This window comes from Candoia aspera, chromosome 10 (assembly GCF_035149785.1).
Source record: "Candoia aspera isolate rCanAsp1 chromosome 10, rCanAsp1.hap2, whole genome shotgun sequence".
In the NCBI taxonomy this organism is placed as follows: domain Eukaryota; kingdom Metazoa; phylum Chordata; class Lepidosauria; order Squamata; family Boidae; genus Candoia; species Candoia aspera.
This window is the reverse complement of record NC_086162.1, coordinates 13,475,520-13,490,612: the sequence shown is the minus strand read 5'-3', so window position 1 is coordinate 13,490,612 and position 15,093 is coordinate 13,475,520. Positions and strand designations below refer to the sequence as shown.

The 15,093-nt window shown below is 43.2% G+C and overlaps 1 protein-coding gene across 1 annotated transcript in view; it reads left to right on the top strand.

The window, feature by feature from the left end:
• Positions 1-15,093, top strand: part of LOC134503707 (mitochondrial peptide methionine sulfoxide reductase-like) — a 55,750-nt gene that overhangs the window by 26,608 nt on the left and 14,049 nt on the right. The window contains exons 2-5 of the mRNA XM_063312608.1: positions 1,710-1,778; positions 4,246-4,365; positions 9,789-9,893; positions 13,269-13,375. Of these exons, the coding sequence (XP_063168678.1) occupies positions 1,710-1,778; positions 4,246-4,365; positions 9,789-9,893; positions 13,269-13,375 (401 nt within the window). The remainder of the gene's footprint in view (positions 1-1,709; positions 1,779-4,245; positions 4,366-9,788; positions 9,894-13,268; positions 13,376-15,093) is intronic.

The following is a 15,093-nucleotide window of genomic DNA, read 5'->3' as shown; positions in this document are numbered from 1 at the left end:
TGCATTTGGTGCACTTTCATCATTCTCAGCTTTCTCTGTGATCCTGCATACTATTCTTTAATAAATCAGATATCTTTGAATTCCTACTCATGAGTCTGATGGTGTTTTAGAATAGGCAACCATTACACCCTGAGGTAGAAGGAGAATGAATTGGTAGCTTATTTCATGAATGACAACTTGGCCCAGGTGGTGAGAAACCTGGGAAGAAAGTATTCAAAACATTTCAAAAGACTCTACCTTAAGGAAGTCAGGAATAAAGGAGGGTTGGAAATCCCCCCTCCAATTTCCAAGTTTCAGTATTTACCACTAATTCTAGCGTTAAAGAGATCTTACTGAAGTCTTTAATTCTTGCTTCCTTGATTTTGCCCAGTTGAGTGGTGCCTGTTATATATGAGTATATTGTTTTCTTAAACTGGTGAACGATATTGCAAAATTCAGAAAAATGTTAACCTGGAAGGATAATCATGATTTGGTTTGTGTTTCCATCTGAAAATGTGAAATTAGAGAAGCCTGCATGTGCATGTGAGTTGAATGAATTTCTTCCTATTCTTACTTCTCATGCAAAAACCTGACAGGGAAATTACGATCATGCCTACACACTCCATTAACCGTAAACCTCCCTAGAGATGTTTTTTTTTTGAGTAGCCAGATTCCCTTTTCTTGACCAGTAAGATTTTTAAATATCTGTCCCTAAATTTAGGAAAGCCAAGCACATTTTAACCCACTTCCAACAGCCTGCCTTGAAGGAAAGCTCAAGAAAATCCCTTATTCTTGTTCCTGTAGTAAAGGGGAAGTTGAAAATACCATCCCTGTATTGGTGCACTGCCCATTTTATAAAAAAGGCACAGCTACATTTTGTATCCCCCTTATTAACTAAATTTCTGGGTCATTCAGATTTATTGTATACATAGCTGTTATTAGCTAACCAATATGATTTGGTTTCTTGGAATGTGGCCAAATTTTGTTTTATTGTTTTCAAAACCCAAGGCAAACAATAATATTGATTATTTAGTTGTTTATTTTTCTCTTATGTTGTATATTTTAATTTCTAAAAAGACAAAATTCCACCTTGTTTAAGTAGAATTTTGGACATTGACTGTAATAAAGGACTGGCTGACTTGTGTTTTGCTCTCATAGAAAAGAGGCCAGTGGAGGTATCTTGGTGCTTTGTAGTATTTTTCATTTTATGTATGAATATGAAGGCTAAGTGTAAGTGAAGGCCAGCCTCAATACATTTGAACCCTTGAAGAGTTCAGAATACAGCTAGTCCTCAGTTAATGATGGTAACTGGGAACAGGAATTCCATCACTAAGCAACACGGTCGTAAAGTGCAATGTCACATCACCGCACCACTTAGCAACAGCAGTTTCATCAATCCTGGTTGCTGTCGTTAAGCGAGGACCTCATGTGACTGCAACTTCCGACTTCCTGCCAGCTTCCCCATTGGCTTTGCTTGTGGGAAGCTGGCAGTGAAGGTCATAAATGGCAATCACATGACTGCGGGGTGCTGCGATTGTCGTATTTGTAAGCTGGTTGCTGTGCACCTGAATTGCGATTGTGTGACCGTGGGGACACTGCGATGGCCACAATTTCAAGGACCAGCCATAAGTGTCCTTGTCAGTGCCATCCTAACTTTCAATGGATGCTGAATGAATGGTCATTAACCGAGGACTACATCTAATGACCTTTCTTTTGCTTTTTTCTTTCAGCTGTCCATGCTGTCAATAAAAATCCAACATATCCTCCATTTCCAGAAGGAATGCAGACAGCAATATTTGGTGAGTGATGATTTGTTCATGGCCAAATTTAATTACATCCCCACCCCCACCACTCGGGGCTACTATCCTAGATTCTAATTTTAAAGAGAAAGTAAACTTTCTGGAACCACCAATAAAGAAATAATGCCATTGATGCATTAGAAAGATACTGGCCTTGCTGTTAGTTGCTTATTTGAATGACTATCATCATTTTATAGCTATTAATAGCCCATACGGGTCTGGGGCCCCGAGTGTGGGAAGGGCCCTGTTTCATGGTTATGTTAACACCATGGCTTTTAGATTGCTCAGCTGTATTTATATTTATTTTTAATTTTTGTTATTGTTTTTATTGTTGTTAGCCGCCCAGAGTCACTAGTCTGAGATGGGTGGCAATATAAATTGATTAAATAAATAAATAAATACTGACACACATCGGAAGGAAGGAATGAATGAAGGAAGGAAGGAAGGGTTGAGCTATTGAAACTTATCAGGGGGCAGTTTCCAAAGCAGGAACTTCATAAAGAGTGTCAGCCCCACTGTGTAGACCAAACCAAGAAATCAACTCCACAGAAGGCTAGAACTACTTTTATTAATATTGGGTATAGTAACCAAATCTTGCAAGTGTCTGACTGTGCTTTACTCCCCCTCCCCTCATGTGAATTAGGGAGCTCTCTGCCTGAGTCACTTGTGCATGCCTTCTTCTTGTTTTGACTTAAGCCATCTTTTTCCCTTGTCACTTTGGTAATGGATTTGGCCTATCTCTTTCAAGATCATCTTTGTTACTTTCTGCAAACAGAGTGTGACAATCCAACTTTCCATTCTATAACGTTTCCCATGATGAGAAATACACCCTCTATAAGATCCCAAACAGGCATTAGTACCTCTTCCAGTTGTTTTATGATGCCTTCAGTGGCTCATCCATGGACACCAGGTCTACTTCAAGCTGAATCTGACTCCAGGTGACTTCACAGATACATCCATGTAGGTTTTTTGACAGTAGCACAGAATTGATTTAAACTTTCCTTTTCCAGGATTTTTTTTTTACAGGTAGTCCTTGTTTAGAAGCTGCCTTGGACAGCGCCCATTTGCAGTTATGATGGTGGTGAAAAAGAAACTTTATGACCAATCCTTGCATTTATGACTTTCACAGATCTGTAAAGCACAAGAAAGCTGAAGGAAGATCATAAGCACAGTTGTGGTTTCGCTTAGCGACCACTTTGCTTAATGGCTGAGTTGCTGGTCCCAATTGTGGTTGCTAAACGAGGACGACCTATACTTCAGTCTGGCCTGCTTCCTTTGTATTCCCTGTTAGGCTCCTATCTGAGTACAGGTAGTCCTTGACCTACAACCATTCAGTCAGTGACTATTCCAAGTTATGACAGCGCTGAACAAATGGTGGTTACAACCAGTCCTCAGAGTTCCGGCTGTCCCAGCACCCCCACTGTCACATGATCTTGATCAGGGTCCTTGGCAGCACATTCACACTCGTGACCAGTTGTCAAGTGCCCCGAGATCACATGATTGCCATTTGCAACCTTCCCTGCCGGCTTCCCCAGAAACTCAGTGGGAAAGCCGGCAGGGAAGGTCACAAGTCACTGGGTAAGTCTCCTCAACCTGACCCTTCCTCACCCACGTGGCACCACTTGCGCATCCCCTTGCACCCTCCCTGACCTTCCCTCACACCCCCGCACACCCTCCCCAATCCTTCCCTGCACTCACGTGCACCCTCTCACTCACTCCCCCACCTGCTAGCAGCCACTTACCTCCTGTGGGCTGGGAACTCGCATCTTCCTGCTGGCTTCTCCACTGAAGTTGGTTGTGGGAAGCTAGCAGGAAGTTGCTTTGCCTAACAACCATGGGATGCAGTTAACGACAGCAACCAGGACTTCAGGGATTGCCATCACATCGCTTAGCGATGGAAATTCTGGTCCCAATTGCTGTTGTAAGTTGAGGACTGCCTGTATTAATCAAGCCAAATGCACTTGCCTGGAAGGAACAAAGGAGCCCTTTCATGCTTTACGTTCAATCTGCAGAGGTTTTGAAACGTATTTTACTCATATATAAAGGTACTGCTTTTCAGTTCAGTGAGGATGTCCAGGTATATGACCATTTAACACCTTTAAAAACTGAAAACACTGCATGCAGCAGGTAGAAGGTAATCTTTAAAAAAGAAAACAGGCAGAAGAATGAAAACATTTAAATTAATCTCGATCCATGTGGAATGAAGCAACTCTTCTTATGGACAAAGAAAAAGAAGTGAAAGAAGGTACTAGTCAAAGCTCCATAGCATAAACTTCCACCGTTGAGATGCCACAACAAGTAAGTCCTAGATAAAGTTGAAGAAATATATTCCTGTATACCTCAATATCTGAGATGCAACTATCTTCATCTTAGGTTGTTCTCTTAACTATCTCAAAAAGAACATCCAAGGACATCTTAGTTATTCATTCGTTGAGTTAACTTTTCTTTTTCTCTGCTTCCTTCACAGGCATGGGATGTTTCTGGGGAGCAGAAAAAATGTTTTGGAAGCTGTTGGGTGTCTTCTCCACACAGGTGGGCTTCTCAGGAGGCTTCACCCCCAATCCCACCTACAAAGAAGTCTGCAGCGGTAAGTCTCCTGCTTGAGAAGAGTTCTGGGTGGAATCTCGTTCTCTGTGAGGTTATATCCCGTGGGAGGACTTCTGCACACAAGACTCAGTCCCATGTAAGGGTCTCTTTATTTTCTCCCCAACTGAAACAAAGGAAATAAGTTGGAACTCAGTTGCCTTGATTTTCTGAAAGTTTTTCAATTTTATATTATATTGCTATGACCCACTACATGCTTAACCAAGTCAGTTACAAAACAGGATTGTGCAGAGCTTTGGCTTCAATTCCAAAAAATATGCCACTCAGCTTGTAGGAGTGGCATCCACCTGCTACTTCTTAAAGCAGCTGCATCCTTTCATGACATGAATCTGTCCTCACAATTGAATAACACACTAAGCATGTTTTGTTAGAACTTTGGTAGGGTTTTATGTTTATATGTGGTTTAACTTTTTGTGCAAATCCAACCATTTGGTTAATTTAACATTTAAGTTCAGATCTTTATTCCTATTATAGAACAGGGTAATGGTTAGTTTATTGTTCACTGTGTAAAATTTAAGGTTTTGTGTGAACACAGCTATTTGGTGATTTTATTTTTATGAACTTCCCAAAGTTCACCCATGTCCAGGACTATGCCAAGAGTTACTATGGTTCACTGTACCAGGATGCCAAGCTTGTCAATAGATGGTGCACTCCAGACCATTATTGAGTACTCACTGGAGTTTCCATGGTAGAATTCAAGACAGGGTGGCCTGTAGCCCAGATGTGGCCTCCCAATTCCTCCCAGTGAGGAAAGGCTAAAATATTCCCATTTTTATCCATTTTCAGAACTTTGGAGGGACCAAAGGAGCAAAATCTTTATAGTAAGTCTCCTTTAAGACAGTTCTCCAGTTTGGGGGAGTCTTCAGGGCCAAAATGGCTTGAGGTACCAATTTCACCCTTTAATCTACCCTCCAAACCTGGCAAAAAGGGTTCCTAAATATTCACCTGTCTACTCCAGTAAGGACATCATATTGCTGGCCCCACTGAATGGAGGTTCCAGGCAAGGCAACCCTGTGGCCTGGTTCCCTACCTACCTCTGCTATCAAGCAGCTACAGGATGGGCAAGGGAGGGATTTGCAAAATGCACCATTTGGGGAATGGAATGTTCCGTGGAACTCTGGAATGATCTGGAGAACTCCGGAATGTTCCATTCCCCTTTGAAATATGATGGACCTCCTCCTAGACCAGTGTTTCTCAGCCTCAGGAACTTTAACATGTGTGGACTTCAACTCCAACATGCTGGCTGGGGAATTCTGGGAGTTGAAGTCCACACATCTTAAAGTTCCTGAGGCCAAGAAACACTGTCCTAGACTGTGCTGTTCCTGGATCAGTGAGTTTTGAACATCCTTAGAGGCAGCTTTGCCTTTTATGAGCATCAGAGCGGAACACTTGTCTCTTCTCTTGCCTTCCACAGGAGGCAGATGCGTTTATTGGCAAAGCTAATCCTCCCTTCTCAGTCTGGACCCAGCAGAAATCAGAGCAGACAGTTTTGCAGCTTAACTGCAAAAGCATTTTGAGTGTGGGTGTGGAAGATTATCTGTCTGAAAGAAATATTCACCACATCTGTCATCTATATTCTGGGTATTAAGACAATATTGCAGGAGGGGAGACAATCTCTTTTGCTTGCTGAATGACACGCACACACACACACAATCATTTACACATCTCTCTTAAATAATTAATCTGTCCGATCGGCAGGTAGTACATATCTCCCAACCTTTATCTTGCCGCTTATATTTTCAGGTAAATCAGGGGTATACTGATTGGGGTGCTGGAGGCAACAAAGGAGGGGGCCAAATCTTTCCCCATACAATGCTATTATATAAGGAGGGGGCCACTGTGGAATAAACTCTTGTGAAGGGAGCATGATATTCCTGCACTTAATTATAGAGCGGCCAAGGGGTGTGCATGTAAATGCCCTGTATGATCTTCTCTGAAATCTGCAGCTTCCTTGGATTCTTGTGCTTCATCAGGACAGATTCCTCCCATTGAGCTTTTTCAGTAGCTCCTACTGGCACCATCAAAGGGAAGTCCTGCCTTTGAGAAATTGCTGGTGAACTTCTCCTTCCCCTGGACAAATTACAACCCCACCCCCACCCCCCACTATTTCTCTGCCCACTAATTTGAGGAAGAATTTTGAAAGGTCTTCTGCATTCAGTGTAAGTGGCAACAAGTTGTTTAGCCAATGCAAAATGGTAAAGGGACAGTTGCCACCAACTTCCATTAAATAAGGATAGCAGGGATGATTTCTTCTTTCATTTTTCTGCTAGCATGAATCCCTTTTAAGAGCCTTGTTATTCACTGTTTGCTGAAAGGGGGAGAAGGAGTGGCTTTCAGGAAAGCAGAAAAATGCCCCAGCAGGTTTGAGTTTGTCCAATGGAGGCCATGGCAACCTTTCTTGACTCAGTACTTCTTGGACTTCAAGGCAGTTCTCGTCTAGGAAGGACACTGTTGGTTGGCATCACGTTATGGGAATTTAACTGTCTGCCCAACTAGGTAGACCAGAACCAGGAACTCAACTCCCCAGGAAGGCTACAACCACTTTTGTTGAGATTGGCTATAATATCAGAATCTTGCAATTCTCTGATTGTGCTAAACCCGCTCCCCCCTTCTTATACTCCAGTGAATCAGGGTGGTGTCTTCCTCAGCGGGTTCCGAATGTTATCTGGACATTCTGGACACAGAAAATGTTTCAGCCCCTTTTGCCTAGGTAATGGTTCTTGCATATCTCCATCAAGGTCATCTTCCTTACTCTCTCTACGTTAATGGATCTGGAGAGGATCTAGTTCAGGCAGTTTTGGGATGGAGATACTGAATTTGTGACCTACCTGTCTTTTGACCCTCATCCTTCCTGCTTCCAGCTTCTTATGCCACTTTGCTAAGATATGGGATAGTTGTCATGCAGGTGTGCAGTTCCCCCTTGGGTGCAGCAGAGGGCAGAGATAACGTAGCTGTGCAAGTTGGCATGTTTGAACCTGATTGAAGCAGGCTGACTTGGGGGCTGCTCTTGTTGCAGACCTCTGCCATAGAAGAGCATGAATGCTCCCCAGGCCTTCACTGATGCAGTCCCTGGATTAGAAGGCCAAGGTCATACCCAGCGACCAGGGACTGCATGTGATGGGTTTAGTAGTCCAGCATACCTGGAAACCACTACCTTGGAACATCTCCAGTAGAATTTGGGGGGACGGGGAATGCATTACATTATTGCTTCCAGTGCATTGTGTTTTGGAGAATCAGACAGTCCTATGTCACCTCCCTCGGGTGGTCCCCTTTTGCTTCTCTTGTAGCAGAAGAGCCAGTGAGTAGAAGCCTTGTTTTTCCCACCCACCCACCACCAGTCTCTTCTTTATACTGCCTGGTGATCCCCTCTCCACCCGCTTCTCATTTGCCTGCGTATAGGGCCCAGCATAGTATGCATGGATTGCTCACTCAGCTTCTTGCCTGGTTGCCTATGGAATTGAACATCAACCCCGCCACCCCCACCCCTTTTTCCCCTCCTAATTACCATGGGAGGGTCAGCAGGCGTGCTTGAGCAAAATTAACTAGAAACCGCTCCAGGGAAATGCATCTCTGATGAGAATTTCTAAGTCCATGGGGGGATGGGGGTGCCATAGTGAAAGGAGAAGTTCCTCCTTTAGACAGGAGATATTAATCTAATGGGAATGTGTCAAGTGCTTCCAAGTGGGATGAAGGCTCAAGATTAACCCCTGCAGTGCTGCTTAATATGTGGTATGAATATCATCTGCTTAAACAAAAAGAAGAAGACACGTGGTCCATTTGGGCTTTTGAGTGACAACATTTTGGAAGGGCAGTGGCTGACAGTACTGTGACAAGACTCTGTATTTGCTGACATTAATCCTGCTTTATAGATGAGCTCCCACTGAACAAGTTCACTCTAGCTTGGACCACATTGCCTTAAATGGGGAAAAAAATGGCGTCAAGGCCTTTGGGAAGAAGCAATGGGAGAAATGGTCTTCAGCTTTCCACCTAGTTCTTATAGCTTCTCATGGTCCCTCCTCTTCCAGTACTGGGGACTGATTTGTTTAGTTAAGAAATGTGTATAATGCTGCCCTACTCATGATTTTGGACTCTGGGTGGCATATATCAATCAAAATAAAAAGAAAACAAAACATATAAAGCCAATACACTAAAGCACCATCAGACACATAGCTGAGCTCAAGCAATCATTCGCACCGTAGGATGAGCTCGTGTACCATCCAGCCGAGTGCATGGGTAAAATGCCAGGTCTTCGCAGCTCTCCTAACAGGGTCAGGGCCACCCAAACTTGGTGAAGCTTATTCTGAAGGGGAGGTGCAGCAAGGTCCCATTAGATGACTCTGCCTCAAAGCAACTCCTGCAGATATAGGCAGTCCTCCAGATAACCTAGCCCTGCACCATGGAGGGCTTTATAGGTGACAACCAGCATCTTGAATTTCACCTGGAAGCCTCCTGGGAGCTGGTGCAACTCATGGAGTAGTGGTGTTTCTGGGCATACTAGGTGCACCCTAGCTTTTGGGCAGGGTTACCACCAGCTCTTTACCTTTGCTCTAACTTTTGCAGGAAAAGGAGTCAAAAAAGTCAAGATGACAACTGCCACTGTCCTTTTTTACAATGGGTATGGAAGGGGCGGGGATTCAATTGTGCAGTTACAGCCATCACCTTGATGCTCCTGAACCTACCTTTAGTCCTGTGTGTGTTGGCCCTAATTTGATTTTTGGAGTTTACCTCTTGAGTTTTGAAAGCAAACCGATGGACTCTTTAGAGCAGCATGGCTGGCTGGGGAATTCTGGGAGTTGAAGTCCACCCATCTTAAAGTTGCCAAGTTTGAGAAACACTGCTTTAGAGGATGTTAGCCCTGCCAAGTTTCAGCTGGATATCTTTAGGGCTTTTGCCACAATAAAACTTTGAAATATGCCCCCCTTCCCCCTGCTTTTAAGGCAGAGATGGTGGAGATGAAGAAAAGGCCACAAAAACACCAGCCTCCAAATTATCCAAAGTGCAAAGAGGTGTTGAGCCAGTGCAGAAAGTGTCCTACTTTAGCTTAACAATATAATAGATCAAAGACAGCAAAAAAGAAGTTCTTTCGTACTTGCTTTTCAAGAGCACCCACTGTGCTAATAACCATTTACTTGTCCTTATGGAGTCCCACAGCTTTGCTGACTCTGATAACTGGGTTGGCAACTGTGGTGTAACTGGTTGGCAAACTTGGACCTTCCTTGGTGTGTCAGGGTTGTGGCTTGCTATCAATAGTCTGTGTTGCTTTTGTAGCATAGAATATCATTTGCAAGACAGAAGGCTCAGCAGCATCAATAGGACCCAACAACTGGGTGAACTTCCATTGGTTATAACAGCTAACAAGGCTCAAGGAAAGCTCTAATTTCATGGTTTTCTCCATTCTGTTTCCAGGGATGACAGGACATGCGGAGGTGGTCCGAGTGGTGTTTGACCCACAGAAGATCAGCTATGAAAAGCTCCTTCGATTTTTCTGGGAGAACCATGATCCAACCCAGGGTAAAACCTAGGGTCAGAGAAGGTGTAATGTGGGAAGTCAGTCTTTTGCAACTATTTACTCCTGTTGAATTATAAGCAGTATAAGCAATACTCTAGCAAATTGGGAGGAATTATGTTCGGAAGCAGTCCTAAGGCGGCTTTGCTGGTATGGTACCCTCCAGGCATCTTGGACTACAGCTCCTATCATTCTTCAATCAGCATGGCCAATTATGGGAGACACTAATTAGAAAAAGGTTGGTCTATTAACAGCCATAGTGGCTGGGAAGGAAGAGAACTATAGACCAACTGTTTCGGAGGAAATGAGGCTGGGCTGATTTTATAAGAATCTTAAGTTATCAATAGTTACTATAACTGCACTGAAGGAGGAAGAACATAATTTAGTATGTGATGAGTGTGTGTGTGTGTCTCTGTTCTCATATAATGGTACATTTTTGTCCTCTTTTCATATTTGGTTCTTAACTTCCTATTCCTCGTGTCTTTTGAACCTACTGATGGAGTTTTGCCTTTCTTAGTTCTATGATTTTATATTATACAGGATCTTAATATTATATTTTTAGATGCTTAAGGACTGATAAACACTGCTATACCTGGACCAATCAAAGACCTGTTTAGTTACGTTTAGGCAACTTATGGGTCTCGGACCACATTCTGTGGAAACCTTCTTGTGTTGGCCTTCACCAGTGAGTTTCAGTAGCACAGTTGCTGAAAATCGGTGTCATGGTTTCCCATGATTTTGAGTAGGTATGTATGTGAAATCTGTACCACACACCCCAAAATATTTAAATGCAGCTTTAAAAACCAGATTCAATCCTAACAATCAAGATTGTCCTCCGGAAAGAAAGAAAAGGGATTTCTTGTCCCACCTGCACGATACTGCGGAGTAGGCAATATTGAGCTGAATGGCCCAAGAGCAGGAAGCTTCAGAGATTCCAAGATTGCCTGCCTCTTGTTAGCCTGAAAATCTGCAATGCAACAGACACCCAGTTCTAGATAGATGCAATGCCTGAACGGAAAGCCACTTGGATCATTCTGAATACACCCCATTGAGTTGGGTCAATCTTCCTCTTCTTCCTCGTCATACCATTTTTTCATTATTATTATTTTTTTGCTGAGCTTCATTGATGGTTCTAGCCAAAGAATACCTAATTCCTCCAGGCTGACTTGCTCCAAACACCCAAGGCAGATGTTTTCTCTTAGGAAATCACATACCCCTCTTGATTTTATAAGCCAACCTCATTTTTCAGGCTACTGTGTCTCTTTAAATGGCTTCTCCCACCTCCCCACCAGGGGCCAGGAAAGGTGAAGCTCATAGTGGAGCTTCTGCTGAGATAGGAGAGGTTCAGTTGTAAGAAGAGGGTGATGGGGATTTCTAATGTTTCTCTCCTCCCCCCCTTCTTTTTTTAATAACTAGAGGAAGTGGAGGGGTGGAGGGCTGTTTGTAACCCACCTCACGTCAACACTGAGCAACAGCGGGGGGAGGGTTGAAGGCCTTAGGAAGACCGAGCATTTTTGTAATGAAGTGTAATTTTAATGAGGAAATTAGCATTCACTGTGTGTCACGGCTGGGCCCTCCTTTGGGTGTGTAATGGTGTGTTTGTGTTTTAATGAGTAACGTTGCCAGTGTAGATGGCATATTAGGGAGTGAGCACGTGGGGAGGAGAAGCATTGTGCCCCCCGCAGCCATTGTGTGCTAGATTTCAAAGGAGATGCCCTGTAGCTGGGGAACATTGGTGACTGCTCTCCCTAGTGACATTGTCAGGCACAAAAGAAAAAGGTAATTTTTTCTTTAAGTCAAGCTTGACTCCTGGTGACCTACATGGCCCCATCCGGGCAATCTTCTTGCAGTAGTATGGAAATGAGTTGCCACTGCCTTCTTGTGAGCTTTTTTATTTTACTTTGGGACTGTCTATCCTACAGTCCTGAAGCTTCCTAATGGTCTCCCATTTGTAATGGTCTCCCATCCATATCCAACCTTGTTTAGCTTTTTGAGGTCCAGGGATGTGTAACCTGTAGCTCATAGACTCACGGGGAGCAATTGATCTAATTTCAGATGTCCTTTACAAGCCATCAGTGATGACCTCTGGCAAGAGTAATCTGTTCCTTCCCTGGCATCCAGCTGTTTGGGAAGGAAAAACATCACCCACTTTTGGCTCTATCCCTTCCCACCTCTTTAGCCATACCACTGTTGGCAGGCAGCCCCATCCTACTTACCAAGAGCCCCACTTCAGGCAGGCCTTTTCCATTTACTGCCTCTGAATTTGGGATTAAGATTTAAGACTCTCCCAGTGATAGTAAATGGCAATTTTGTTGCAATGCTCTATCTGAGGATGGATCAAGTGGATTTATGAGTGAATGATATCAGTGGTTATAATTTTAATTTTATTTAATTTTATTTATTTTCTATCCTGCCTTTATTGTTTTTATAAATAACTCAAGGCAGTGAACATACCTAATACTCCTTCCTCCTCCTATTTTCCCCACAACAGCAACCCTGTGAGGTAAGTTGGGCTGAGAGAGAGCAACTGGCCCAAGGTCACCCAGCCGGCTTTCGTGCCTAAGGCGGGACTAGAACTCTCATACCACGCCTGATTGGCTCTTGGGCTGAGAGGGAGGGACTGGCCCAAGGTCACCCAGCCGACCTATGTATTCTGTTGCATTTGAGTGATTCCTACTTTATTTTCTATTTGCTCTTGAAGGAAAAGCTTGTGCATGTTATTGTATGGTACTGATCCTTTGTTAGATAAGTATACTGTATGTTCATGTTCATCTTTTGCAGCAAAAACAGTGACATCCTGTGGTATCTTATTATTGGGGAACTTTTTCTAGATCGGAGTTCATCAAATTCAAGAGTGGGTTGATCCAGAAAGGCAATAATAAATGTGTAGTCTGTAAGATGTCACAGGAAATCTTTTCTCTTTGATATTTAATTTTGGTGAAAAGCTGCAATTTTTGCTGAATTCATAGCTTTCTAGCAGATGTAGGAACTGTGCATGTTGCCACTTTGGAAATGGTCATCCTGGGTTTAGTGGTCCCTGATATTTTTCCAGGAAAGAAAAATTGGATATGGATACAGAAATCAAATTTGTGAAATAGATGACCTTTAAAACGTTAGACCCTAAATTCAGGAGGAACTTCAGAATGAAAAAAAAGTTACTTTCTATTGAGTCAAACCACTGATCCATCTAGCACTACATTTTCTGACTGTTTTCACTTATTTTACTGATACGGATAAAATGGAAATACGGATAATACTTTTTTCCCATGGAGCTGTTTATTACACAGGTTGAAGTGGGATGAAGAAAGCTCAGCAATGTGAATCTGTTGGGTCATCTTCTGTCTGATAACATGCATTGTTGTGGCCTCATTTTCTTCCAGGAATGAAGCAGTACAAAGACAGTGGAACACAGTATCGCTCAGCCATCTACACTATTGGAGCAGAGCAGTTGGAATCAGCCTTAAGATCCAAGGCAACATATGAACAGGTATAGGAGCATTATGGGATAGGTGGGGGCAGGAGATGGAGGCATTGGACTATGGTGCTACCTTTTATATGATTGTGGTTGACTCTGCTTGGCATCAATTCTGTAAGGCACAGATTTATTCCAGCATTCTAAATTGGAGATGTTGGAACTGAACCTGGGACCTTCTTCATGCAAAACCTGTGCTCTACAACTGAGTTGTAGTCCCATTAGGAAGGCAGTGTAGTTATTCCTAAAGCTGGAGTTCGTTAACAGGGGTTGGTTGTTAGAGTTAGGAAATTAACTATACAGTTGTGGTGACTATCTTCTTATCACACAGCTGGCCCAGTTAGCAGCTCTTCTGCAGAAAATATCTTCATAGACTGGTGATGCATGATCACATATGCCCCAAGTAAATGGAAAATTGCCATCTTTGATTGGATCTCAGCTGCCACACTTTTTTAAACTGTTTGTTGTTGTTGTTTATTCGTTTAGTCGCTTCTGACTCTTTGTGACTTCATGGACCAGCCCATGCCAGAACTTCCTCTTGGTTGTCAACACCCCCAGCTCCCCCAAGGACGAGTCCGTCACCTCTAGAATATCATCCATCCACCTTGCCCTTGGTCGGCCCCTCTTCCTTTTGCCCTCCACTCTCCCTAGCATCAGCATCTTCTCCAGGGTGTCCTGTCTTCTCATTATGTGGCCAAAGTATTTCAGTTTTGCCTTTAATAGCATTCCCTCAAGTGAGCAGTCTGGCTTTATTTCCTGGAGGATGGACTGGTTTGATCTTCTTGCAGTCCAAGGCACTCTCAGAATTTTCCTCCAACACCACAGTTCCAAAGCATCTATCTTCCTTCTCTCAGCCTTCCTTGTCGTCCAGCTCTCGCAGCCATATGTTACTACGGGGAACACCATTGCTTTAACTATGCAGACCTTTGTTGTCAGTGTGATGTCTCTGCTCTTAACTATTTTATCGAGATTTGTCATTGCTCTTCTCCCAAGGATTAAGCGTCTTCTGATTTCCTGACTGCAGTCAGCATCTGCAGTAATCTTTGCACCTAGAAATACAAAGTCTTTCACTGCTTCTACATTTTCTCCCTCTATTTGCCAGTTATCAATCAAGCTGGTTGCCATAATCTTGGTTTTTTTGAGGTTTAGCTGCAAGCCAGCTTTTGCACTTTCTTCTTTCACCTTTGTCATAAGGCTCCTCAGTTCCTCTTCGCTTTCAGCCATCAAAGTGGTATCATCTGTATATCTGAGATTGTTAATGTTTCCTCCAGCGATTTTAACTCCAGCCTTGGATTCCTCAAGCCCAGCATGTTGCATGATGTGTTCTGTGTACAAGTTGAATAGGTAGGGTGAGAGTATACAGCCCTGCCATACTCCTTTCCCAATCTTAAACCAGTCCGTTGTTCCGTGTTCTGTTCTTACTGTTGCTACTTGGTCGTTATACAGATTCTTCAGGAGGCATACAAGATGACTTGGTATCCCCATACCACTAAGAACTTGCCACAATTTATGGTCCACACAGTCAAAGGCTTTAGAATAGTCAATAAAACAGAAATATATGTTTTTCTGAAACTCCCTGGCTTTTTCCATTATCCATCGGATATTGGCAATTTGGTCCCTAGTTCCTCTGCCTTTTCTAAACCCAGCTTGTACATCTGGCAGTTTAACTGTTAGGGTCAAACATTCACAACCACCCAATTGTCACCAGCAACACAAAGTTTCCTTCACCCACC